Raw genomic sequence first — 27,077 nt, forward strand, 5'->3', positions numbered from 1 at the left:
TGACCAACAAGCGTGATGATGTTCCATCTTTGTGTTTGTGTCCGTAAAAGTATTCACTCGATATTTTTTTCCCTAGAAATTGTCTTTAAAAATGAGCTGAATAAAACTAACTGACAGATGAAAGGCTTGAACTTGAGGCCGTGACTCTGATACCAAATTTAGTCAAGCAGAAAATATTCTAATCCTTGATTCTTTTCTTAAGATTATTTCTGTACGTATTATTTTGTATCAAAGAACCAAAGGTAAAAGTTATTTCAGTTGACCCTTCAAACTAATATCTGTTCTTCTTGATCTCCTCCCCACAAAGAAGGTTTTAAAAGCCGCTTGTGATGCATTTTTGTGCCTTCTGTCACCCCATCCTGGACGTGGTCTGTTGCTTGGGCTGGTCCATTGGGGAAGGAGCCCCTGGCCAGCACGTGTCTCCCCTTCAGTCCCAGCCTGGCTGCCTTTTTTCCAAGAACCCTCCTTGGCATCAGCCTGGGTTAGGCGCTCTGTTCTGCCCCGGCAGGTACCAGGGCTGCTTGGTTTACTGTTACGTCCTCAGCTGTCTGTTGGATGAATAAATGAATTGGGCACCGAGTATTACCGAGTGCTCTTCTTTTTATCAGTGTCACTGACGAGAAAAAGATGTGAAAATCTCAGTGGGACTTGCTGAACATTGGCTGAATGATCTTTTGAACCCTGCGTTCACTCCTTTGGCTGGAGATTGAGCTTCAGGGCTCATATTGGAATTCCTTTTGAGAAGAGTGCGGAGGGACTGAGAACCTGTGGGATCCTGGAAGAGTAAACAGAAGTGAAGAAGGCCGGTAGTAGGAATGTGTCTCCAAAGCGATTAAAAAAAAAAAAATACCCCAAAACTGAATTGTACTTTTCAGTCTTAAATGACTACTTAATATTTGTATTTTTACAAGCCACTTAAATCCTAGTGTAGCGTTTTAAGATTGTATTTGTTGTCACGTGGGTTGTAGTTGGCCTGCCGCTTCTCCCCCAGAACCTGCGTTTCTCTGAGCTCGCAAGTGCCTGTCTCCCTTCGGCCTGATTTGTGGGGCGGGGCGTGCGTGTCTCCTGGAAGTGCCAGGTTACTCTCATCCGGTTGGTAGTATCTTCTCCTTATTATAAAAGTAGTGTTTTGATTTTAGATGTGTTCGTGTCACCCAGTAAGTAGAATGTTTGCCCAGAGACGTCCTGTATTACAGAATGGTGCGGCTTTGCAGGGATTGTCCATACTGGAGACATTGCACACTGCTTGCTCATTCATGGTGCTTGACGCTGAAAGCACGTTGAGGCTTCAAGACTATAATTAAGACAAAATATGGTTAAATAAGATAGCCTTTAAAGTCAGAAAATGCTGGGTGAGGTTGGAGGGAAAACACAGTGGAGATGGATGAAAAGTGTCTTCTTACACATTGTATTTATGTTGTTCTGACGAAGGCTCCCGAGCGTTTTGGGTCATGTTTGCTTAAAGGTAACGGAGGGGTAGGCCCCGCCTCCCCGGCCCCTCTCCTTTGGTTAAATTTACATCCTGCCTACTCTGCTGTTTTATGTGAGGCAACTTGTTTATGTGTTTGTCTAATTTATATGTGACGAAAAGTGAAGTTAAGGCTAAAAACGACTATCTTTAGTTTATGGTAATTTTTTGGACAACACGCACCTTGGATCGTTTTAATTTATTGTTCAACTGTCCGTCATTCTGTTTCAGTTTCAGAAGTCCACGCGTAGTCCTTATATATTCCATAATGCTCCAAAAGGCATATGGAATTATGATAGCAAATATGTCAAGCAGGAAGTCCTAAAGGGTGTATTTAAAAATACCTTTGGTATCTAACATTCTCTGCTTTTGCCCTAGTAAATGAGAGGTTTGAGGAATGCCCTATATGGTGATATCAGATGTTAATGGCATTGATTACCTGTCAGGCAGTGGGAATTGATGGGAAAATGTCCGCTGTAAAATTAAATAGCATTAGAGAAGACTGTACCATGCGCGGGGGTGTTGGGAGGGAAACGGCGGGCCTGGGAGACTTTGTCAGGGTATTACTGTGAGCTCCAGGTTTTTTCCCCACATGATTAAGGCAGGCCATCTGTTCTTTGTTAAATGTTTACAAAAACAGCTTTTCTCTAAAAGATTTAAGGAGATGTGGGCCTGGTAAACACTATAATATTTCCGAGCACCTTTCCACCCTATTTCAAACAGTACCAAAACATAATTCTGCCGCGTATCAAACAGGACTACTATCTTTTTTGTGTTTGGTCTTTACATTTTTTTCCTTCTTATGGAAGATTAAATTTTTAAGGGATACTAATTTATGGCTTCATGTATTACTGAAAGGAGCATCCAGAATGATTTGTGTGCTCAAGTGCAGATAAATTTTCAGTCGTCTGGTATCACGTGTTACACGCCTTTTCTGATTCACAAATGTGGACCAGGTATCTCTCATCAGAGGCTGGCATTTGGTAACCGGAGTTAATACCATGCAGATTAAAGAAAGGTACACATGCAGAAAAATGGTACAGATGAACTGGTTTGCAGGGCAGAAGTAGAGACACAGATGTAGAGAACAAACGTATGGACACCAAGGGGGGAAAATGGCAGGTGGTGGTGGTGGTGGTGGTGGTGGTGGTGGGATGAATTGGGAGATTGGGATTGACATGTATACACTGATGTATATAAAATAGATAACTAGTGAGAACCTGCTGTATAAAAAAATAAATAAAATAAAATTCAAAAATTAAAACAAAAAAAAGAAAGGTACACATACCTGGAATTAATTCACCGTTCTAAGCTGTAAGCATTGTTTACTGGTAGACTTTCCTCTTTCCTTCCCTTTCCAGGAAATGTTTTTTCTTCCATCTCCTGAGAAATAGCTTGTCCCAAATAAGTTTGACCTCTGTGTCTCTTATGAAAAGAATTGGCTTTTTCCTTTTTCCTTACATTAGGAAATAATATGTAACAATTAATTCTACTTCAGTAACTTAGGTATAGTAAAACCATTAAATCAGATCCCTTTATTTCTCAGCGAATATAATTTGGAGAGCTCCTTGGTTGATGTTTGTTAAGCGTGTTTGTGAGGGAAAAACCGGGGGCAGGTGAGTGGCTTTTCTCAGGATCTGGTCGGTTGTGTTACCCCTGGATGGACACTGCATCCATGTTGTGTTCATTCTCACTCCTCTGCCCTGGCTTCTCTCCCCTCCTGTCTGTCCTTACTCTCCTTCAGCATCTTTCTCTCTCAGCTCTGACCAAGAAAGGGCAATGTGTATTTTAAGATTTTCTCATACCGTAGGATTTTGGAAGAGACTTTGGAAATCGGCTGAACCAAACGCTTCATTTTGCAGATGAAGAAGAAGTGAAATGATTTTCCCCAGATCACAAAGCTCATGGCAGGGCCCGGGCTAGAATTTTCTCTCTCAGCTCACGGTTCTGGGCTCATTCCCTCACGCTAGTGCAGGTGGAGAACTGAATGTAGGTTTTTTTCAGTGACCGTAGTAGGTTGTACTGGGAACAGGAAAACCAGTTTCTTTTCTGGCAGTGATTTCGTTTTTTAAACGTTTCTTTGGGTCACTGAGCACTTTGGAAATAAAGTGAATCCTGTGGCACCTTTCCTAGGAGGACGCCCGTGTGTGAGGTTTTAGGAGCCGGACAGAGTCAGAAGAGCACTGGATTTAGGAAACCTAGATTCAGATGTCACCTCTGTCCCCCATGGTGTGGCCTTGGGTAGCCACGTGGCCTCCTCAAATTTTACTTCTTTTCTGAAAAATGGGGGTAAATTATCACATTTTGGTGTGAGGTTCGGGTGCACAAACTCCTGCAAGCACCTTGCTTAGTGTATAACATGAAGTAGATGCTCAGTGGATGTGAGTCGTACCGGAATCTGATTTGTAGCCCTTTGTGGGTGGTGAGTAGCAACTCCTGGGCGCCTCAGCGGACCTGGGCCTGGGCTTCCCTGTGGCTCCTCTTTTGAGGGTCATGTGTGAGGGGCCCAGTTCTCAGTTCTGTCACTTGCATCCCTAACTCCTTGGGTGCGTTCTTCATCTTAGCAAGTCTGTGTCTCCATGGAGCTCTCCGGGCTGGCGTGGGGATCGGATGGTGTCCGGGCGTAAAGTGCTCACTGAGCACATGCCCAGCACGTGGTAAGACTGTCGCGTACACGCTTGTGGCTGTTGCTGTTTATATTACAGTTACTATTTCGTGTCTGGAGAAGCATATGAAAAAGGCAGATACAGCATTTTCAAGTCTTGCGTTCAAATGTAAAGGCTCATTAGATGTCATAGTTTACAGTGGAGACAGATGGTCCCCTACCTCTGCCCTGATTTGTATCATGACCACTCAGCGTCCCATCCCAGGTGTTGGTATTCTCCACCATGTTTAAGACCATTTCTGGGTATGGTCTTAGTGGATGCTGAAAATCTCCTGCAAGGCATGTCAAATTGACTATGTGGGGGCGCTTTCCCTCTCTCTCTCTCTCTCTCTCTCTCGCTCTCTCTCTCGCTCTCTCTCTCGCTCTCTCTCTCGCTCTCTTGCTCTCTCTCGCTCTCTCTCGCTCTCTCTCACTCGCTCTCTCAGTGAGATTTGGAAATGTAAAGCTTTAATAACTTAAGAAAAACATTGTCTGCGTTTTCTATCAGTATGAGAAATCTAACCAACCCAGAGTCGTTAAGCTTGTATATGTGCTTTTAATTTGACATTTGAATGTCATTTAAATCAGAAATGACCTGTACTGTGTAAGATTTATGTGTTTACACTCGGATTTCAAACTTTCATGGTATCTGATTCTTACAATGCTCAGTACGCTTGTTCTTTTTAAAAGTGACTTGATTATGTATCTTTAATTGGAGCTCCCGTTCCTGCATGGGGAAAATTCCACTTGAATTCCATCTGTGTGTCTTAGCTTTTGCTGCTGTTTTGTTCTTCCCCATTTCCTACATGGGTGCTAAGGACATGGAAAGTGTCTTCAGCTGAATGAGAAATTTTCTTCCACCCGAACAGAAGTTTTTCCTGTATTACTAAATTGCCCTCTTTATTTATTTAAAAGCTTTCCTGTTGAAGAAACCTGTTTTTTTTTCTGGATGAGAGAAAATGATAGGTTTCACAAATGCGTAGTTGGTTAAGTTTACTACCTTGAGTGTAGTGTAAGTTTCAGAAGCATCAGCCACTTAACTTTCAGTTCCTTTCTTCACTATGAAGAACAATAAACTAACTTCAATTCCTATTTGTGTCTCTTAGCATTCTCCATCGGAGCCCTTTCTAGAGAAACCAGTGCCGGATATGACTCAGGTTAGTGGACCGAACGCTCAGCTAGTGAACAGTGATGATTACCTGCTGTCCGTAGAACAGCAGCCGCAGCAGAAGAAGAAGAAAAAGAAAAACAACCACATTGTTGCAGAGGATCCCAGTAAAAGTTTCGGTAAAGATGACTTCCCTGGTGGGGTTGATAACCAAGAACTAAACAGGAACTCGCTAGATGGGTCCCAAGAAGAGAAAAAGAAAAAGAAAAGGCCGAAGGCAAAAAAAGATCCCAAGGAACCGAAAGAACCCAAGGAGAAGAAAGAGCCCAAGGAACCCAAGACCCCGAAAGCCCCTAAGATTCCCAAAGAGCCAAAGGAAAAGAAAGCAAAAACTGCCACGCCAAAACCCAAATCCAGCAAAAAGTCAAGGTAGGCTGTGGGCAGAAACAACCACCACCAAACACAGTAGAGACAAGCACAACAGTCACAGCCTGTGGAATGGGGGTGGGGACACGGGGTGGGCGCGGGACGCTCTGACACTTGTCCTCATTGCTGAGCTGCCTTTTCTCATACCTGAACTGAAAAGTTAAGGTGTTTATGCGTTCTAAGTAAGATTTAGGACTCAATTATTATGAACTGTTGATTCGGTTGGTAGATTCTTTAGAAACGTTACTGGATAAAAATTGTTTATTATTTTAAAATCACTTTCTTGTATTTTTGTGAAAGCCTGTCATTTTAACAAATACAACCAAGTTACCAGCAGAATCATTTGTGAGCTTAGACCACCAACCTCATTTTCAGCGACAGTGCCAAACTGGGTAAGAAGGATTCTAGAAGGCAAGGCGAGTCACTGCATTTCACTAGGCTTTTTCAGTCCTGCTTCCCAGAAGTTGAAACGGGAGAATGCATTCTCTCCACTTGGCAGGTGGAGTAAGCCTTCCAGGGGCAGCGTTGGAATCCTAGTGGGCAACGTGGGAGAAATCAAATAGCAGTTACCCATTAGATATGCACTGGAGAGTAGCATGCATTTTAGGTCCTAGGAAATAGCCGCCTCCACATCGTGCTTCCCCTCTGGTACTTCCCCACCAACTCTCTGACCCCCCAGGAGGCATATTTATTCAGTAAGAAAAGCTGAGAGGAGAAGACATTGAAGACTAATTTTTTTCATTTGTACCGAACATTTCTTACAACTGTTCTGAACCAGTTCCAAACATCTGAATCTGTTTTTCAGAATGTGGCTCATGTTAGAAAATATAGTTTCCAGATGGAAGTACGGTCAGACTTGGTTACTCTGAACCTGTTTGCGGACGCAGGAGAAAACACGCTCCACCGCTTCCCGCCACGAGCGAATGCCCGCTTGTGCAGGGCGCGTGGCATTCCACCCCGAGATTGACATGCTCCACGCGGGCTTTGCGAGCTCGCCGGCCTGGCAGCCCTGGGCTTGTGAGCTTGCTTGTGTGTCAGGAGCAGGTACACAAAGAAGGGTGGTTTCTGTAACTAGAAAGATGCCGCAAAGTGAGAGAACAAACTTGGATTTTCAGCTTCCTGCTAAAAATATCTAAACAACCCAATACATTATTCTGTAGTGTTTTGAAAGTTTGAATCATAGACATTAACAAAACTTTTGTCACCAGTACTTTTTATGGTACCCAGATAACTGAATTACAGTTGGCCCTCCACAAAGGGCTTGAGCATCTGCAGATTTGGGTATCCGCCGGGGTCCTAAAACCGATTCCTTGCAGATACTGAGGGACCACCGTATATTCAGTAACTCAGTCTTATAGGTAACTTAATATTTGCATTCACTTATAGTGTCCTTTGATGCCTCAGTATGTGGTCTCTTAATTGAAAGCCATTAGGTTTTTCTCCCTGTGAACACTCCTCTGACCTCAGAATTTATTATAAATTCTGTTTTCATTTACTTAAGCAATACTTTATTAAGGACTTATTGTTTGTAGGTACTGTGTAGGTACTGTCTTAGGGATGTGAGGCCAGAGGACAGTTATACTTTCAGTCTGATTTATGAGGGGGTTTTAAAAAATACATAGTTGCTTAAGTCTGAGTATTGCGCTTTTAGTAGGAGGAAGCATGTGCTTTATTTCTCCTAAGGAGAAAGAAATGAAAGCAAAATCTTAAAAGAATGTATTTTTTTAAAACAAACTTACAATGTAAGAGTGTGTGTTCTAAAGAAGTTTTCTGGAACTCAGAACATATATCACCAAAACTAACTGTAGCCTCAAAATACATCTGTCTTAAGTTTTTATCTTAAGTTTTTGAATTTATTACCAAATGGTAAAAATTGATATAAAAAACCCCACTGTATCTTGGATACTTGTCGTAAATTTCCAAATATATTCTTTCAAGCTCTCAGTCTACCTCAGACTGACCCTATCTTTATTTTTTTTCTTTTCTTTTTTTATAAATTTATTTACTTTTTTATTTTTGGCTGCGTTGGGTCTTCGTTGCTGCGCATGGGCTTTTCTCTAGTTGCGGCGAGCGGGGGCTACTCTTCGTTGTGGTGCGCCGGCCTCTCATTGCGGTGGCTTCTCTCGCTGCAGAGCACGGGCTCTAGGCGCGCGGGCTTCAGTAGTTGTGGCTCATGGGCTCTGGAGCACAGGCTCAGTAGTTGTGGCGTACGGGCTCAGTTGCTCCGCGGCATGTGGGATCTTCCCGGACTGGGGCTTGAACCCGTGTCCCCTGCGTCGGCAGGCGGACTCGCAACCACTGCACCACCAGGGAAGCCCGTCTAGTACTTTTTTTTTTTCTCTTTATTTTTGCTTTTGACTAGTAGTCTCAGTTGATGGCTGCTGTAGGTGACAGTCATTTTTCTCCGAGTGGTGTGAAAGTAATTGAGGGGAACCCTTCTTTAGAGCTTGGAGAAGTGCAAGTGGGAAGGGGTTGCGTCCAGGAGGGTCACTGAGGGCATTTGCAGCACCTCTGCTGGCCCTGGCGACTTGCCCTTGGAGGGCCACTTGCTGATTTAGGATGAAGTGGGGTGAGGACAATGCCTGAGAGGTTTTCCTGTCGTTGATGTTCAAGTGGGGGTGGCTGTCCAAGAATTTGGTAACTGAATAGAGATTGTCATTGAATTAACCAGCCAACGCATTATTGTGTTGAGCTACAGTGTTTCAGGTGGTCAGGGGAGTGGAGTATCTCAAGTTGTGGTCTCGTTGTTCCTCTAAGTCTGGGAAGGAAAAAGCATCCCTGAAGCAAGGATAAGTAGATTGCACACAGCTACCTGTAAATTCTGAATAGCATAGCAGAATAATTATGTAAATTGAATATGCAGTCATGAAGGTAATAGGAGGTTTGGGTTATGTCAGTGCTGGGGCTGAATTGCTGGAGCAGGTTGCTTTAGGCGCTGGAATACTGCAGTGGCAATTTTGTTTTGCAGAACGTTATGTGATACCAGTTATTTCCATCCTTGAATAAGTTAACTTGATGAATTTGTTTATACAGAAAATAATTCTCCTACAGAGGGCTGAAGCAGAGGGGATAAACAGAAATGGAAGGAAACATTACTGTAGAACTACTCACATCTTTCTTGTTTGGCCCTCTATGCCTTATCGCTGGTGAGATTCTCCTAACAGACGAGCGGCCCTTTGAGCGGCTGGTGACGGCATTGACCTGCTGGGGGTCTGCATTATGTCCACACAGGAGAGAGCTGGTTTCGCGTCATTCACATACTGTCATAAATGACGTGAGAAAGGTGGCTGTCATTGGTGGGGCTGAGTTTCTCTGTGTGCCTTCACCGTGTCCTTCTCACTGCCTGTCATCCCTGAAAGCCACCGAGGCTTGAATCTGTGGCCATTCCCAGCACACTCGCCCTTTTGGCAACCGAGATATAATTGGGTCTGTCTTGCCTCTGCAGGAGAACCTAAAAGAATCTGCCCAGAAGCTGTTATATAGAATGGTAGTGAAACAGAAAAAGGTGTCAGCATTTCAGAAAGAGACATTTATTTATTTATTTGTTTGTTTGTTTATTTTTGGCTGCCTTGGGTCTGCGCGCGGGCTTTCTCTAGTTATGGCAAGCAGGGGCTACTCTTCGTTGCGGTGCGCAGGCTTCTCATTGTGGTGGCTTCTCTTGTTGCGGAGCACGGGCTCTAGGCTCATGGGCTTCAGTAGTTGCGGTGCATGGGCTCAGTAGTTGTGGCTCGTGGGCTTCCGTAGTTGTGGCACGTGGGCTCTAGAGTGCAGGCTCAGTAGTTGTGGCATGCGGGCTCAGTAGTTGTGGCTCGCGGGCTCTAGAGCGCAGGCTCAGTAGTTGTGGCGCACAGGTTTAGCTGCTCCGTGGCCGTGTGGGGTCTTCCTGGACCAGGGCTCGAACCCGTGTCCCTTGCGTTGGCAGGTGGATTCTTAACCACTGCACCACCAGGGAAGTCCCCAAAAAGAGACATTTAAAATCTTGGTGGAAAAAATGGACCACATGCCTCTTTTCTAATTAGGACCATATCTTTCTTCCCCTCTTCCCATTTTACATTAAATATATATTTTTCTACCTGTCTAGTGCTTTCCCCAGGTGTCTTTATAGCCTTTAAATATTGACGGTTAGTATTGAAAATAAAGGCTAAGACAGTTGTGTCCTGGAGAGGATGCCATTTTGCATATGGAAGGATTCACAGAGCTGAAATATGAGGATTCGTGGTCTTCTCTTCAATGCGTTTTCTGTTGTGTATGCTTGGGTCTTGTGAAATGAGAGAGAATTTGGAGGAAGTGCTTCCTTTGAATGACTCTTGGAGGATTTAGTGGTCCATTTAGCTATATAAAGATTCTTTGAATGTACATAAAGAAGGGAACTTAGCCAAAGGTTGTGACTTGATTACTGAAGCTTCATTTAAATGAAGCTGTGGAGATTTGCTTCTAATGCAGTTTCTAGGAACTCATCTGGTCCTTGCCCCCCCTCTCCATCCACCCCCAGTATTAAAGTTAATAGGAAGCTAAAATGCTGCTTCTCAATTAAGAGTGAAGAGATATATTTTTTAAACTGTGAAAAGTAAACATACCACTCTTACTTCAAAAGACATATAAAGTACCCAAAACACGTTAAGTGTATTTTTTGCATACCACACTGTCCTTAATATTTATGTTGCTACTTTCTTCTGAGGAACTTGGTTAACTTTTCAGATATTGTTTTCTCAATCATGATCTAAAAGAGTAGCAGCATTTACCTGAGAAATATTTTTATTCAGCCAGCAAGCCCAATAGTGGTGTATTTTGAGTAACTAATACATATTTTCTAATGTGCTCTTATATATGTAAAATTTCTCGGACACAAAAGCAAACCGTTAAACTTGTTTTGCTAATGAGTGCAGAAAACCTAGATAGTCAGGTATCTCCCCATCAGGTAATAAAGTAAATGAAACCAGCAGCTTTTCTTCTTCTATTTTCTTGTTCTTTCTTTTATTCACGTGCCGTGACTTAGCTTTGACCCAAGACATTGGATAGTTGAACAGACTGAACTAGGTATTTTGGATACTGTACCAGCAGAAGAGAGTGTAGGTTTCTTTGGCATGTGGTTACAAAGGACTTTTGAGCCCTTTAGGTGTTGGCGAGGAACAAGGAAGACGTGTCCGTGAGCATCAGGCGTCTGCCCACCGGCCTGCCCTGTCCGCTCCTGGTCACTACGTCCAAGCTCCGGGCCAGGGGTGCAACCAGGTGCCCCCTTCCCCTTCCGAAGATTGCCTTCTCTTTGACAAAGGCGCCGGGCCGTGAGGTCTTCTTAATCCCCGTGGGGATTCCTTTCCTTCGAGAAAGGAAGGATAACCATCTCAGAGCCTTCCTTGTACGTGTAAAAGGCCAGTGACAGGCCACCTTGTGACCCTGCCTCTATCTGATTTGTCTTAAATCAGGATGAGCGGTGAGGGAGCTGTCAGCCGCCTTCAGTTCAGACCCTGCCGTCTCTGATAGCCCGTGGTTCCCTTTACGCTCCCTGGCGGGGACGGATGCCCAACGTCACTGACCCTAAACAGCAAGTTCAGCTGATTCATGCTCTGTGCCGGATGCAGGAATGGGCCGCAGTGGGCCTGGTGGGAATTTGTTCCTGCCCGTCCAGGGAGCTGCAGTAGACTTCAGAGCGGTGGCCTGCTGGCCTTGTGGTTGTGTGGCAGAGGTGAGGTAGGTCCCACTGCACCCGTCGGAGGAGAGGTGAGGAGGCCCTGGGCAGCAGGAGGATGTTAAAGAGGCATTTTTCTGGAGACACCTTCCTTTGAAGTCTTCTTAAGTGGAATTTTAGGGTGTCGCACGTGTTGCCGTAGGAGATGTGTTGGGGATGTCAGAGTCGGAAGATAAAGAGCAGGAGGCGTCACAGGCTGATTTTTTAAATTATCGTTAAAAATGTCTATGGATATGAATGTGCTTTTGAAAAGTATGAAGTTCTGTGCAGATGCAAAACTTGTCACGTGGCACATAAAGATCTTTTTGCTAGTTGTCTTCTGCCCAGCCAGAGCCCCCGCTGTGGGGTGTTGGATGCAAAGCCACTGTGAGAGCATCAGTCACGTGAGAGGCCGGCCTCTGCTTCAGCCACCTTTCCGTGGAAGTCCGTGTGACTGAGCTCTAAAATGTTAAACAGGGAGCTGGAGCGTTTGAATTAAGAAAAACGACACTGTGGGACGTCCCCGGCGGTCCAGCGGTTAAGACTCCGCGCTTCCACTGCAGGGGGCGCGGGTTCGATCCCTAGTCGGGGAACTAAGATCCCACAAGCCGAGCGCTGTGGCGAAAGAAAGAAAGAAGACACTGTTCTCTCTCTCTCTCTCTCTCTCTCTCTCTCTCTCTCTCTCTCTCTTAATTTTAGAAAGGCAACACCCTTGAACTTCCATTAGATTACTAATTTTATGTGTAGCCCAATTCCTGTAGGAATGATGTAACTTCATGCTTCTTCTGTTGGGGTAGGTGGTGAGGTTTTCTCCTCGTAGGCCTTGCCATTTGCTCTGCCTGATTCTCCACCTGCATACCTCATACCTCACCTGATTAAACCGAGGGTGGGCTGCACGTCTCACCGGTTGTCATAGCCACCTTGGCGGATCAGAGAAGATACTTATGAATCCAGGAAGTGGGCTTCTGGCTGCTAACGCCGTCCTCACTCTCCGCGTCCTGGGTCATGGGAACGCTGGGCGTGAGTAAGGCTGGCGTCTTAGGACTTGGCACAGACAGCCAAGTATTGGCCCTTGGAAGAATGTCCCATAGTAAAAGGGCACTGAAAGGCATGCTTTCTGCACAGGTCGTGTGATGTCTGGCTTGCCCGATCCTTTCTGCCGTGTTGCAGTGCCAGGTGGTGCTGCAGAGCTGGGGGGCTGATGTTCATGTTTGTTGAGCTTCTGGGATCGGACAACACATCAGCTCACCAGACTTTGCTTCCATCTTACTTCTGGTGGATCTTAATCCATTCCATAAAACTCAATAACCTTTAGATTTTCAATGATAATTCGTGGCTTGGTGATTTTTTTTTTTTCCCCCATCTACAGTATATTCAACATTAAAAATGGGTTTAGCTCTTTCAGGAGAACTATCTACTGTACTTTCTCTTTCATTTTTAAAAAACATTCTTCTTTATAAAATGGTCAACTGGAGCTTTCCTCAGGACAGGGTTCTGATGTTATTGGAAGGCCACCCAGGGATGAGCCGGAGTAACAGAGGCGTTCACCAGGGAAGGTTTCCAAGGCCTGGAGGGTCCCGCAAAAGGCCAGGCCAGTGCTGGACGCATAGTACGTCTCCACGAGGAGGTGAGACCTTCAGGCCGGTCCCAGGACGGAGACGGGGGCTCTGGAGCCGGGCAGGTTCTGGCCCAGTCCTGGGACGGCTGCTTCCTGGGCCGAGCGTGTAACCTCTTCGACCCTGTTTCCTTATCCTTGCACAGTTTGATTGTAAGATGGGAAGGCGAGGCCTGTTGAGTTTGAAATATACATTTTAAATGAAAGCAAGTTGGGTTTCTGTGTCTTTCCTAACTGTGCTATTCCCTTCCTAGAAATTTAGCACAGTTAATGTACCTCAGGAGTACTTGATCGTGTAAGAGCTACCTAAGGTAACAATTTAAATTATTCGTCTTTGAGGCAGAGAACTTAAAAACTGGATTGATAATTTGTCTTTGCAATTTGTTGTTCAGAAATAAAATAGAGCCCCCTCCCCCAACCCCCTCTCTCTTCCACTTCTCAGCTCTCCTTTCTCTTTCTCAAGCAGAAGCATAGGGTGAAGAATTTGTGGGTGGCATTTAGGAGTCGGGGGCCGGCTCAGCACCCGAGGGCTGACTGCCTTGGCGGACGGGGGCTCCTGTCCCCCGATCCTGCCCAGATGCTCTCTGCCCTGCGCTGCCTTGTAGGGAGTCTCAAGCATTCGGACCGTCTGCTGACCGCTCCTGGGCCCTTGGCCTAGGGAGCTCCAAGGGCCTTCGTGTGAAGGTGGTGTTGACTTCTGCGTTTCTTGTCTGTCGTGCAGAATTTGTCTTGACTCTTATTTCATTAGTTTATTCTGTCACCTGCATTTTATCACATCCCAGTTTAGCTGTTAAATAAAACTTTGGTCTTGGGACTTTTAACATTTTATTTTGTTGGGTTATTTTACTTTATGATGTATCACATTTTATATTGCCTTCATTGATCCTTTTAGTCCTTGATCTTGTCGCTTTTTTAGTTTGCCTCTTTATCTTTTAATTTTCTTTTTCATTGTTTAAAAACTTAGAGGAAAATCTGAAGTTGAGAGGCCAGACGCTTTTCTCCTACCAGCCTTGAGACCTCGACCCTAGCGACTCATGTATTTTATCATACGTGATCTTTCTGAATCACGACAAGCCATACACTTCCTGTGCCACAGACATCCCTCACTTCTCATCCATGACATTCAGTTTTTTATTAAAAGGGCTTTATGTATGTAAAATATAAGGATATGTTTCAATACTCTCTACTCTCCTAAAAGATGGTAGTGTGACACTTCGGCTTGATTTCCTGAAAACGGACCTGTTTGATCTTCACGAGCCTCCAGGTTGATTTTCCCCGGTGTGAGGGGGCCCATCACTGACGTGTCCTGTCTCGAGGGTCTGTGTGGTGGAGAATCCGCTGCCCCCGCTCCGCCCAACCCCGCCACTGTCCGCACAGCTTCACCCGCTGACTCGACTCCTCTCGTTATGTTTGGCTCCACGATACGGTTCCTTTTCAAACTGTCTCTCCTTCGAGGACTTAGACCCTTAGGCTGGTGCTATCCATGTTTCACGGCACTCTGTAATAAATCAGGGCAGCTAGCTGACTTTCCAGTAAGTTCTAGCCCTTTGCATAAAGTCGTGTATAAAAAACCTGTACTCGTTTCTCACCGAAAAGACTTCATTATTTACATGCTCTATCTTAGCTTGGATTTATGTGTCCAGCCCCACTTCAGGTACTGTCACTGGGCCCATCGTTGTGGACTCTTACAGCCATACACTGAATATGTCCTTCCAGAGGGATGACTCCCTCCATGTGGATTCCTCCTCTCTGAACCCAGCATTTGTTTCTTGGAGTTTTCATCAGGATGGTGTAGATTTTGATCACTTGGGGTTGGGGGAGGCAACCACAGAACTTCAGAGCTCGGTCTGGCAGGGTGACCTAAGTGTTACTTAGCCATGGACCCTGAGAATATCCCGCTGCCCGCCACTGGGACCTCCCTCTCATGGTGAAATGTGACATGTAAGTAAAGCTGGTGGAGGGATGGTGGCCCTACGGTGGTCAGCAGCATCCCCAGAAAGATATAACCCTTTCCAAGAGTACAACGGCCTGCCTAGCTTCACGAGGGGGTGGCCCTGCATCTTGGCCTCACCAGTAATGGTGGGCAATAAGGGTCAGGAAATGAAAGAACTCTGTGAGTCCGGAGGAGAGGTATACAGATGTATGGGGTTTGAAAACTTGCTAGGTTTCACTCTACTTTGATAGTAGTTTAGCCCCATTTTACTGAGCTTCGTAAAGATAGAATCTACGTGGGGTTTTCGTAAATGAATTAAGGAGAAGGGCGCTTTAGCTGCACGTAGTCAGGGCTGTGTATGTGTTTGTTGATTTCACGGTTACTTGTACTGTTTAATTGGTCAGCTAAAGTTTATAAGTAGCCCACCTGACCAGGTACAAGGAATACAGAGATAAATAAGACACATTTCCTTCTTGAGCTAACAGGATAGTTGGAGAAAGACATATACACACACACACCTGGCGCTTTGGTTTTACTGCATTGCAGTAATGTTACCACCCAGTACTGTGTGTTTTAAACATCCCTTGTGTGGGGGTACATCACGTGGCATGCAGCGTGTGTGAGATCTTACTAATCCAGACTTTGGTGGCCAGAAAATGGTTCTCTGACTGAGTGATGTCCAGCTGAGCCTTGCAGAGGAGTGCGCAAGGGGCAGTGGAGGGAGGAGAGATGCGCGTACGCTTCTGGGAGCGGTCCTGTATATCTGCAGGGTGGAGGGTGGAGAGTTTGGGGTGTGGGAAAGGTAGAAAAATAAAGTTCATGTTGCCGATGATAAAAACCGCGCACTGAGAATCTCAGACGTCAGTACACGTGGGGCTGCGGATTTGGGCGGAATGATTCGGTCGGGTCTGTGTGTGAGCGGGGCCGCTCTGCTGGTGCCTGGAGCTGGGTTCGCAGGGCATGTTCGGGCGTCAGGACTGAGCCACAGAGCTTGGGGACGCGGCGGGCAGGGACGGTCCAGGGGGCGTGTGGAGGCAGCCGGGGCTTCTCCGGGCCACGGCCAGTCGGGGCTGGACCCCGCACAGCTGGCTCTTCTGGCCGTCCTGGCTGGCGGGGCGTCGGGCCGGGGCCAGCCCTGCAGCTGTTGGCGGCGCCCTGAGGGTCTGGATTTGCGCCAGGCAGCCCGTGGCTTCGTCCCGGGCCTCGTAGTGTCGGGTTGAGGGGTTGTCCATGTGAATAAGTACCGCTTCCTTCTCCCCAACCGGAAGAGCTGCCCTCTTCGTGCGTTCAGGCTTCCCAGATTCTAGCCGGGGAGAGGAATGTGTACGGCCGTGTTTTGGCTCAGACATTACGAAAGACCAGCCTTGAACCTTACAGATTTGGGTCGCGGCTGTGGCCGTGGGATACGTGTCCTCTCGCCAGCAGTCTGATGGCGGGTGGCCCTGCCCCTGGCTGGTGACGGGGACGAGGCGGGGAGGCCGTTGTGACGGTCGGGGTGGGACATGATACGCGTCTGAACTAAAGCAGGGGCCAGGGGTATAGAGGCGAGTGGCCTCTGGGCGGGTGTTGAGACTGTTGATAAAGGCCGTTCCTTCTCTTCACGTGGCCTAGGTGATGTGGTCACGACGCAGAGGGTCCCGTCCCTAAGTCTCCGCAGTTGATTCCGCCCGTGGGTCTGAGCCGCAGTCAGAGAACAGCTCCCAGTCGAGTGTGCCAGGTGCTTGGAAAGGTCGAAGCTTGGAGCAAAACGTAATTACTCACCTCATTTTATGGATGAGAAAACTGAGACTCAGGGAAAAGAAATGACGTATCCAGAGTCACAGACAGGCAGGTTATAAATGACAGAGTTGGAACTTGAACTGAGGGCTGTCTGAAATCAGTGCTCCTCGTTGGCTAAAAAAAAAAAAAAAAATTCTGGCTTTAGCTCTTTTGGGGCAAAGCAGTTTTAATATAACAGTTGAAAATCCAAATGAGCTTATTGCAAAATAGTGGCAAAGGCAATCTGATGTAAATAACTTCATCTTGTCTTTGATTGTAATGTCTTGGGGTGAACATTGAAGACTTTGTAGCTTTTTTGACTGCTTGGTGTGTTTTTGATTTGTACGTTGATGTCACGAGAAGATGTTAGCAAGGAAATGCTTCGATGTCTCGGGGCAGCATGAATAGCTCAAGGTCCACTGAGTTTAGAAATCCTCCAGTCATCAGAACTGGGGTGGTTGCTTCCCTTGGCTACAGGCATTTTGTCCGGGCATTTGGAGAGGTCCTGTCTGACTTTGCACGTTCTTGGAGGTTCCACAGAGTGCATCCTTGGGACAGACGGAACATCATTAGCACTTCTCTCCTCCAGCAGATTGACGTCTCCTCAGACCTGGGCTCTGGCGGGCTCCGAGGCAGTAAGCCTTTTTCTCCCGTAGGACAGTTTACCCCTGGTGCAGGAACCCCACTAAATCAAATTGTGTCCTTCACTGTGGCGTGGAGAGGGCACTGGGGAAGGACCTGCTGCCAGCTTTCTTTACCTGGCAGTGGTTCAGCTCCGTGACAGGCCTACCTCTGATTTAAACAAATTTGAGAAATATGTAAAGTTTTGGAAGCAGTTTTGCACTGATTTGATAAAAGAAACCACAAAACACTGCAGCGCAGGTGTTGAGAATGTTTGAAAGCTGATTGAGGGAAGCAGATGGCTTTAGTCAGTGGCATCCAGCCAAAAGAGCAGGTGCTGGTCATGTGACCGCTGGTTACCAGGGTAATCTGATTGCTCTTGGCGTGCAGATGAAAGGAAAGGGGCCCAGCGTTCAGCTGTAGTATTGTATAATTTGTGGCAGTTAGAGCGGAAATAAATGCTGGAAATGGAGCCTCATAGTAGGGGAGACTTCTGTCCATGTGTAGCGTAAACACTAGGACAGTTGGATGAAGAACTGTTGTATGGATTTTTTTTTTTAATTTAAAAAATATGCTTTCTGTGGATCTTTTGGGGGCTTAAAGTTTTTAGGACACTCCTTTTATTTATTTATTTGTAAATTAAAAAGAACTCTTTAAACCTAACTGCTGCTTGCTGTAATCTGAATTGTCGTAAGTTTTTTCCTTATGTGGCCATTTACTAGGCTCAGATATTAACAGAACAAAATAAAAACAAGCTCTGAGTATTTGAAAATGACTAGTTTATCAAATATTGTATTTATTCATTACAAAAATGCCTTTTAGGTGTGTAATTATACTAAGTACTTTTGAAACATTTTACATGACATGCTTTACTTAAATAAAAGCATATCGGTATCTTGGCCTCTTTTCCTTTTGTAGTTGTTGGGATTGAAAAAAAATACTGTTTAATGCATTCTGACAGCATACTTTTCTAGGAATTTACAAACTTAAATAAACTTTTCAAAGCTTTTCGAAATGTATCTTTTGTTTTCAAAATTTATTAGAATTTTAGGCTTTCTTGAAATAGTAAAAATAATTATTACTGAGGTTGGATTATTTGAAATGTTGGATAGTAAATGGTAATAATCAATATTAGAAAACCCTTGGGGCTGGGTTTTGGAAATTGGTATGGAAGGCAGCACCAAGTGTGCATTCTAAAAGAATGGCAAATAAAGGTTCTAAAGGTGATAGTAAACTTAAATTAAAAAAATTTTTTCTTACAGTTCACTTGTCTTTTGACTTACGTAACATTCAAATCCTGTTAACGTTTGATGGAAACATACTGTGGAACGCGCACTTGAATTGCTGGGGTCACTTTGCTATATTTCTGTATTTTGGAGACCCAGCTTTTGAAAAAAAGACCATCGTGACTACCTAAAAAAAAAAAAATTTCTAGCACCAAAATAAAGCTGATTTTTACTTAAGGATACAGCGTTAAATAAATTTATGTAGAAGAGGAATTGCTATATATCTTCTTATGTTTTGAAAGGTTATAAATTGGATAAAAATGTATCAGTGTTATAAAAGAGGACACCTGGTAGTGGTGTCAAGAAAAGGACTTAAACAGGAGTATTTAAAACTATCTGCAAGAGACAGAAGAAATGATCATTGTGTTCTAGTTTTCCTTGACAGTTTTAAAAACCATCTTCTGGTACCTTAAAAAGTTGATAGCAAAATGATTTCTTAATTCAATTTTTCATTATGGCTTGGTGTATTGGCAGGGATCGTGCGTTGTCTAGATGAACAGATGTATTCTGTGTGGTATTAGGAGTTTTTGCATGCAGTTTTTCATTAGGTCAGATATCTGCTGAAGGTCATCAGTATGGGGTTTTGCTGTAAAAACTTAATTGAGAGTACTATTTAACTCTCGATGGCCCACATGCATTGATTTATCAATTGTTATCGATACTTTAGGGATATTGACGTGGGAAATATAAGGCGTGGGGCGTACGAGAAACCTTGTTAAAAAGTGAACACTAAGTGATCCACTTTGAATTCTAGTAATAAGAAACCTGATTCAGAAGCAAGTGCTTTGAAGAAAAAGGCCAACAAGGGAAAAACAGAAGGTTCTGAGAATTCAGACTTAGACAAAACACCCCCATCATCTCCTCCTCCTGAAGAAGACGAGGACCCAGGTGTTCAGGTAATACCATTATTCTGATCCCGAGCTGTGGTTGTTTAGCGTGGGTAACTTTAGCTGCATATCGAGTGCACTGGACCTCCCTGGCTTTGTTATAGAGCTGCCGTAGAGATGGCTTTATTGTCGCCTGGAACATTATATCCATAGTGATGAGAGCTGGGGGGCCAACCCAGAATTAAATAAACTCCTGACTTCTTGGTTTTGCCATCTTTGACTCTGTGATAAATAAAACTGAGACTCTTCATTTATTTCTGTACATGTATCTTTTGATGTTTATGTTAGTGTTAACATAGCCTTAATATGTTGGTCCATTTAAAGCTTCACCCACATTTCTGATTTTCTGCTAAGTTTGGTTCCTTGTCAATTCTTTTATTTTGCAGAACAGAAAGTCCCAGTGTAATCTGTAGCTCGTCTTCAGGTTTCTGACATCTGACGGTCAGAGTCGAGATGTATTTGTGTAACACTAAAGTTTCTGAACAAGTTAGTGACTTTCTGGACAGCAGCCCCGCACAAATTTCCAGTGTTAGAGTCTCCTGGCTTTCGGAGACTTTTATAGGAATCAGTCAAAAAAACTGGCCCTGAAATAAACATCAGGAATTTAGGTTCTTGTGCGTAAAGCACACTGCCTTCGCTGATTGGACAGTAAGTAAGGGACCCCTACACGTGACCGTTAAACATTATTTCCTTGTTACGTTCCCTGGAAGCATGCCAGCTTGGTCCTCTGGGATGGCTGGGAATGTGGCTTCTGTGAATGACATCTAAGTTATCAAGGAGCAGTTACTGAGGATCCTGCTAGAAAAGCAAGCAGCCCCTGGAAGCGGGCTTGACCTTTTCTAATAGTTTGGTGCACTCTCAGTACTTCTCCCTGTACCTACTGATTTGCTTAAAAGTTAGAAACAGAGTACTTGCAATATACAGCTCTGTGCTAAAGAATTTCAGATAGATTTTGTGTGTGTGCGTGCGTGTGTGTGTGTGTGTGTGTGTGTGTGTGTGTGTGTTTAACTAGAACTCCCTGATATCTATAACTTCACAGAACGACGTAACCTTAGAGGACCTGAAAGGGCGGGGGGAGAGAGAGAGAGAGAGAGAGAGAGAGAGAGAGAGAGAGAGAGAGAGAGAGTGTGTGTGTGTGTGTGTGTGTGTGTGTGTGTGTGTATGTGTGTGTAAATGAATGTGTTTCAGTTTGGTTTGGTTCTATAACTAACATAGTGATAAACTCTGGCAGTTAGAGTTAATCTTGTAATTTCCTCTAACTTTCCATATCAGTGAAAAGATATTGGGAAGGTAAGTAGCTATCTTTTAAAAAATTGTTCAGGGGGTTTTAAACTGAAGTATTTTTAATTATTTTGAATTTATTCCTTATGCCCACAGGTGTTTTTTTTTTCCCCTGAATTGCTTTTGCTTAAACTAAGACCTTTGTGCAGTAGTATTTGGACAATACTAAGAAGACTGTCACACAAGTCAAGAAAATTCTGTTGTTCTTTCACAAACACTGCTGTTTTTTACAAGTCTGTTTGCATTAACACAGACTCAAATGGACTTTATGAAATACTAGTGGTGTTTTTTTTTCCTTCTGCATCTCAGTTATAGAAAAATGCTAATCAATGCAAATGAACATCCGTGCATCCTTTCTAATTGGCTGGTGCCGAACTGTCACGGGTCAGACAGCTAATATCAGTAAACACACAGGTCCATGTTTCTCAGTGTCTCTTCTGTATCACAGCAACACAGGAAGTGACGCTGACTGCTTGTTTGTTGTATTTCTTCCTGTAGCACACGCGTAAAGGGCTTAAAGTTCTTGAGTTTTATGATCAACTTGTTTAAACTTTAGTAAATGCCATGTCTTTTTTTTTTTTCTTTTTTCTTTTAACAAACTGAAAAGTTTGTGTCACAAAGTACTACAACAGTGAGATTGTGGTAACGCATTTAAATTTGTTCTTCAGCCTACCTGTTTTAACTATATGAAACTTTTCGAAAACAATCCAAGTTTAACAAGTTGACCTGTTATTGTAGTGTTAATTCAAAAGTTTTGAGCTTTCAATGCAGTTGGTTTCAGTACAGTTCTTATATTTCATTTTGATTCCCCCAAATGTTTCAAATAACAATAGTTTTAACAGACCATAAAGAAGCCTATTATGTGATAAATAATTTTATCTTATGTTGGGAAATTGGGAAAGGAACCTTGATATCCAAAATAAATGAACTTAAGATCAATTATTATTTAGAAGGCAGAAAAGCCATATAACATTTAAAACTTTCAGCAAGTTGAGTTCTAATTGTATTTTGGGGTTTCTTTTACTCTTATGAAGTGACCTTGTGTCCACTATTACTAACCCTATCACTGTTGCATAGATTTATAACACAAAGTTGATATGAGGGGAAACTTCCGTTATAAACATTATATTCACCAATATGCACATTTCTATTAGAAAAATAAACAGAAGTCTCTGCTTTTATTGTACTGGAACATTTCTTTAATATCAGAGTGGGATTTAGTGTAAAGTAGATTTGTCTTAGACTCTGTCCAAGCTTAGACTCTGTCCAAGGATGTTTAGTTACTTGTGCTGGAAGAATACTAGGGCAGTGTGGCCCCAACCATGGAAACCTGATGAAACATCACAGATGTGTCATTAGTAGCACATTTTCCTTAAAGTAATGACAGAAAGGTGAAACTGTAGATTCATCCATTTCCATTTAGCTAAATTGATATATCAAAAGAAATACAGATACGATACTACATTTCACCAAATTAAAATGTTGTTCCTGATAATAGGCTTTTATATCTTAAAGAAACTGACAGCCAGAAGCAGGCGATGCTGAAGTAAGCAGAAGAGGCGGAGCTATTCCAGATCAGCTTTGGGAAAAGAGGAGGGAAGCCGTATGACGTAGCCCGGCTTCAGAGCCTCATTGCTTTCTGATTTTCCCTTGGAAAGGTGGAGCTAATTACTGATGACTGTAATCCTACTAATTGCATTTGGCATTAACATGTCCCTTTAAGTGCGCTGTTTTAAGTGCTTTCAATGAATTCTCATAGATCTTCACAGTATACAGATGAGGCAGCTACTATCATTACCCCTAGTCTACAGACCAGGAAGCTGAGGTCCCTAAAGGAACTCGTCCAGGGTCACGCAGTGAGAGCCTGGCCTCATTCTAACGTGGGCACTCAGCTCCTGGACCCCCGAGGTCAAACTGCCCCTGGTGACGTGGGGCAAGATGGACGGTGGTAGGACCCCCGCAGGCCTGGGTGTCACCTCCACGTGGAACTGGTTATTCTGTGCGGGGCTGGAGAAGAGAGAAGGGTCAGAGGTGGAGCCTTTGGCCCACATCACCGCTCCCTCTCGTCTGAGCCGCTAGGAATTCTGTTAATAAGATGTTACCCGCCCCCCACACACACCAGATACCTCCCGGCAGAGGGGTACATCGCGCCTCTGCAGCCCTGGCTGTAGGGCTGAGTTCACAGCCTCGAATGACCCATCTGACGGTCCTATTATACACAGTCGTAACGTGAGCTGTCTCACATCCCCTTTGAGAGCAGGGCGAGCACAAACTTAATACAGTAAAATTGAGTGGTTCCCATTCTTTGAGACATGGTACGGGGGCTTGTTGGTCCTGACTTGTGCCCCGTAGGTCCCATGCCCGTCCCTCCTGAGGTCTGCACGGCAGGGTGATTTGCCTCTCTCTGCCCTACTATCCCAACTTTAAAATTCGAAAGGCTCTTCAGAAGGGTTTATTTCATAATTCTTAGAGAACAGTTAGTATCAGTGTTACTTTTCTCAGTATTCTTTTTATTTCTTCCATGTGCTTTGCCAACTCACCCGTGAGTTGTAATTGAACAGGGTTTTAAAATTTACACGTGTCATTTTAGAGTTATCTGAGATGTCATCACATACACATATTAATGAGAAGGTTATTTCTGTCTGTTTTTAATTAACTGACAAAACTATTTCTATATCAAAAAGGTCAAGCCATCTAGAATTGTTTTGAACAAAAAGTACAAAATCCTTTTTTCTGCTCCATTCATTTCACTCTCCAGAATTAATAGCTATTAACAGTTTGTTGTGTCTTTTCAGATTTTTTTTCTGTTATTGAAAACATTCATTTTTTCGCAAGTATTCACTGCGTGTAGGGAAGTAAACAGGATTTACAGTATGTTTCTCTGGAGTTTATATATTTATCGCCCACGCATACAAATAGATACACAAGGTATTTTTGTAATCTTAGAATTATAAGCTAGCTATTGTCACTTGACTTGCTTTTCTTTTTACTTAACCATTTATCTGCTAGATGTTATCCAGATGCGTCATGTAGCTTACTAGACGTGTGCTTGCTGGGAAGGGGGATGGGCGTGTTTTACGTTTTGACCACACTGTCCTGCAAAGGTGTACTGCGTTCTATTTTGACCACTGGGTGGGAGAGGGCCCATTTTGCCAATAATCCTATTAATACTAGCTAGTAACAGTCCTTCACATTTTCATCAGTGCAGTAAAAAAAATTGTTTTAATTCCTTTTCCTAGTCACTCATTATAAATTCTGCCGTTCAATCCTTCAGCTCTTTAAAAATGTTCAGACTCTTTCTTTCAGGACCAAGATGAAAATACAAACTTTCTATTTAACTGGGTCTCTGAGATAGTTTTAGAACCTTGGATACTACTGTAACAATAGTTATCTAGAACTTTATTATTCACAAATTATCTTCTCATGCCTTCACTTTTTTTGACTTTTTCTTGTGGGGAAAATTTTTAAAACCTACAGAACTAGAATAGTATAACGAACCCCTACATATCCATCACCCGGCTTCAGTATTGCCTTCACGTTTGAGCAACTCACCGGCTGAACGAGGAGGAAGATGTATCGTTACTTCCATGTCCCAGTTAAAGGTCACGTACCTGGGAGTGGCAGGGCCATCGCTGGCCGAGGCGCCTGGCTTCAGATTGCCCCCATTTCCATTATATTTGTTGCCACTGTGATATCTTCTGTGATTTGCAGGGTTAAAGTCACCAGCTTTTCTTTACGATTATTATTATTTTATAAATGTACCGTGCCATTCTGAGAAGGGGGAGAGCAGCAGCTTTCTAAACCCAGGCTGTGGGTTTTCGTTTTAGAAGAGACGGTCCAGCAGGCAGGTGAAGAGAAAGCGGTACACCGAGGACTTGGAGTTCAAGATCTCCGACGAGGAGGCCGATGACGCAGACGCTGCTGGGAGAGACTCGCCCTCCACAACCTCGCAGTCGGAGCCGCAGGTGAGTGGCCTGTGCAGTTCTCGTGTGCATTTCAAAAGATGGGCTGGAGGGCTTCCCTGGTGGCGCAGTGGTTGAGAGTCCGCCTGCCGATACGGGGGACGCGGGTTCGTGCCCCGGTCCGGGAGGATCCCACATGCCGCGGAGCGGCTGGGCCCGTGAGCCATGGCCGCTGAGCCTGCGCGTCCGGAGCCTGTGCTCCACAACGGGAGAGGCCACCACAGTGAGAGGCCCACGTACCGCAAAAAAAAAATAAAAATTAAAAAAAAAATCAAAAGATGGGCTGGAAATTTTATAGCTGGAATCTGAGAAGTTCAGTAGAAGCGTCGGACTTTGAGCTGGGAACATTCATCTCGTGTTGGTGAACACACTATGGGAAATTAGTCCTTTAGGAGTGTCTTTTAAAAAGCCCCGTTCACTGGGATTTATTTTTGTACAAGCCTGTGATATGTAATTTGACACAATTTTGGAGAATTAATGGTCTTCGTTGAGGATGAGGCAGACCTAGGATGCAAGGAGGCTGAATTTACCTCCGAGAGTTCAGTGCTGTAGCTTCTGGGACTTTAATAAACCACTCAAGCTTGTCTCCTGCTGCTTGGCACTGTAAGAGCCCCTTTATGAAATTATTGCCTTGTAGTACCCAGCAGGGCCTACTTTATTCTCTGTGCCATGTAAGTGATGGATAAAAGAGTTTGTATAAAGTATGGGTAGTAATGGAGGATTGATTATTGTGAAGATCTTCCCCGCCCCCCAACAAAAGCCCTCTTCTTACTGTTGCTGTGCTTTAGTTAACAAACTGGTAACCCATTGAAAGATATATTAAACACAGTTTTGTATTTTATTTGGTAATTTGCGCTCTGTTGTTATATAGCGTTTTATGTGACCTCCATAGATAAAAAGTTGCCTACAATAACAGAATGGTGAGTATATTAACCCCATGGGTCCAGACGAGGAAAAGTTAGGTTTTTGCTGTCACGCAGAGATCATTTTCTCTTGGCGGCTGGAATTTCTGAACACTCCTTGGCTTTAGGGACCCGTGCTAGTCCACGCAATTAAACCACATAATCAGGAAGTAATAAACACAGCTCTTCCTTTTGCCTTTCTGCAAGGGAGATTTTTGTTCTTTTCAGTCATATTCCCCACTGGTGATCGTACCCAGTGATTTAAAGGGTATGAATTTAAAGGGTATGGAAGGAGGTGCAAAAGGGAATGATTTCTTGCTTTTACAGCTTAGAATGAAATACTTTCTGTTTGGATTCATTCATTCCACTTTATGTTTTAGGAATCTGTTGATGCAGACGGTCCAGTGGTAGAAAAAATTATGAGTAGTCGTTCAGTAAAAAAACAGGTAAGCACCGTGTAGAGCTATCAAAACCTGTGGTGTGTGTGTGACTCTTAAATTATTTTTTTGCTTTATAATTTCCTTTAAAAATGTCACTGTTGGGCTTCCCTGGTGGCGCAGTGGTTGAGAGTCCGCCTGCCGGTGCAGGGGACCCGGGTTCGTGCCCCGGTCTGGGAAGATCCCACATGCTGTGGAGCAGCTGGGCCCGTGAGCCATGGCCGCTGAGCCTGCACGTCCGGAGCCTGTGCTCTGCAACGGGAGAGGCCACAATAGTGAGAGGCCCGCGTACCGCAAAAAAAAAAAAAAAAAAAAAAAAAAATTTCACTGTTGAAAATGAAACTTCTGGTGATGTTTCTAATCCTGTCTGATTTATTAGTCCAATATCAATCTTTGGGATGTTCAGCCCAAAATGAAATTAAAATGTAGCAAACAATCAGTGCTTTATTACCCCGTTTAGAGTAGGCAAGAACTCAAACGTCTCAAAAGAAATACATTAGGACTCCTAGAGTTGTAGGCTGCCTTTTTCATAAATATTATTTCCGAAAAATCATGACCATGAATCTATCTCTCATCTCTCTTAGGGAGGTCCCTACCCCAGCCCCCCACCCCCCGGAAGATCTCTTTATCATGTTAGCAAGTAGGTGTTTTCTCATACTTTTCATATGCATTTGAAATATTAGTATTCTTTTGTTAGTGCAGAAGTGAAATACAGAACTATTTTCAGTGTAATTTTTGAAGATAATGTGACTTATCCTTCCAAATTATTTGGAATTCATGTTGATCCGCGAAGGTAAGCCCTAAGTACCTGTCACTAGCCTGGTGCCCATGTCACTGAGGGGCACATACACTCTGTGACGACAAATTCCAGGAACACTGCATCTTCTTTTACTGATGGAGACTCCCCATTTCATCCCCCCCATTTCCCTTCTTGCCCAGTTTGAGAAAACACTTGAAGAAGCACATAGGCATCCAGATGCATTCACGTATTCCAGCAAACCGTGTTTGGTGTCTCTAGAAAATGGTCTCCTTTAGACATAGGTGTCTGTCTTCTAGCTTGAATCATTGTCAAAGGCAGAGTTGT

General features: G+C 44.0%; 1 protein-coding gene across 2 annotated transcripts in view; it reads left to right on the top strand.

Annotated features, from left to right (window-relative positions):
* The window catches only part of CHD7 (chromodomain helicase DNA binding protein 7), a 179,473-nt gene that overhangs the window by 92,703 nt on the left and 59,693 nt on the right, over nucleotides 1-27,077 (top strand). For both annotated transcript variants that reach the window (XM_032609357.1, XM_032609358.1), the window contains exons 3-6: nucleotides 5,219-5,649; nucleotides 19,279-19,420; nucleotides 24,520-24,657; nucleotides 25,937-26,002. In XM_032609357.1, the coding sequence (XP_032465248.1) occupies nucleotides 5,219-5,649; nucleotides 19,279-19,420; nucleotides 24,520-24,657; nucleotides 25,937-26,002 (777 nt within the window). The remainder of the gene's footprint in view (nucleotides 1-5,218; nucleotides 5,650-19,278; nucleotides 19,421-24,519; nucleotides 24,658-25,936; nucleotides 26,003-27,077) is intronic.

The sequence above is a fragment of the Phocoena sinus genome, chromosome 17, assembly GCF_008692025.1.
Source record: "Phocoena sinus isolate mPhoSin1 chromosome 17, mPhoSin1.pri, whole genome shotgun sequence".
Taxonomy (NCBI): Eukaryota; Metazoa; Chordata; class Mammalia; order Artiodactyla; family Phocoenidae; genus Phocoena; species Phocoena sinus.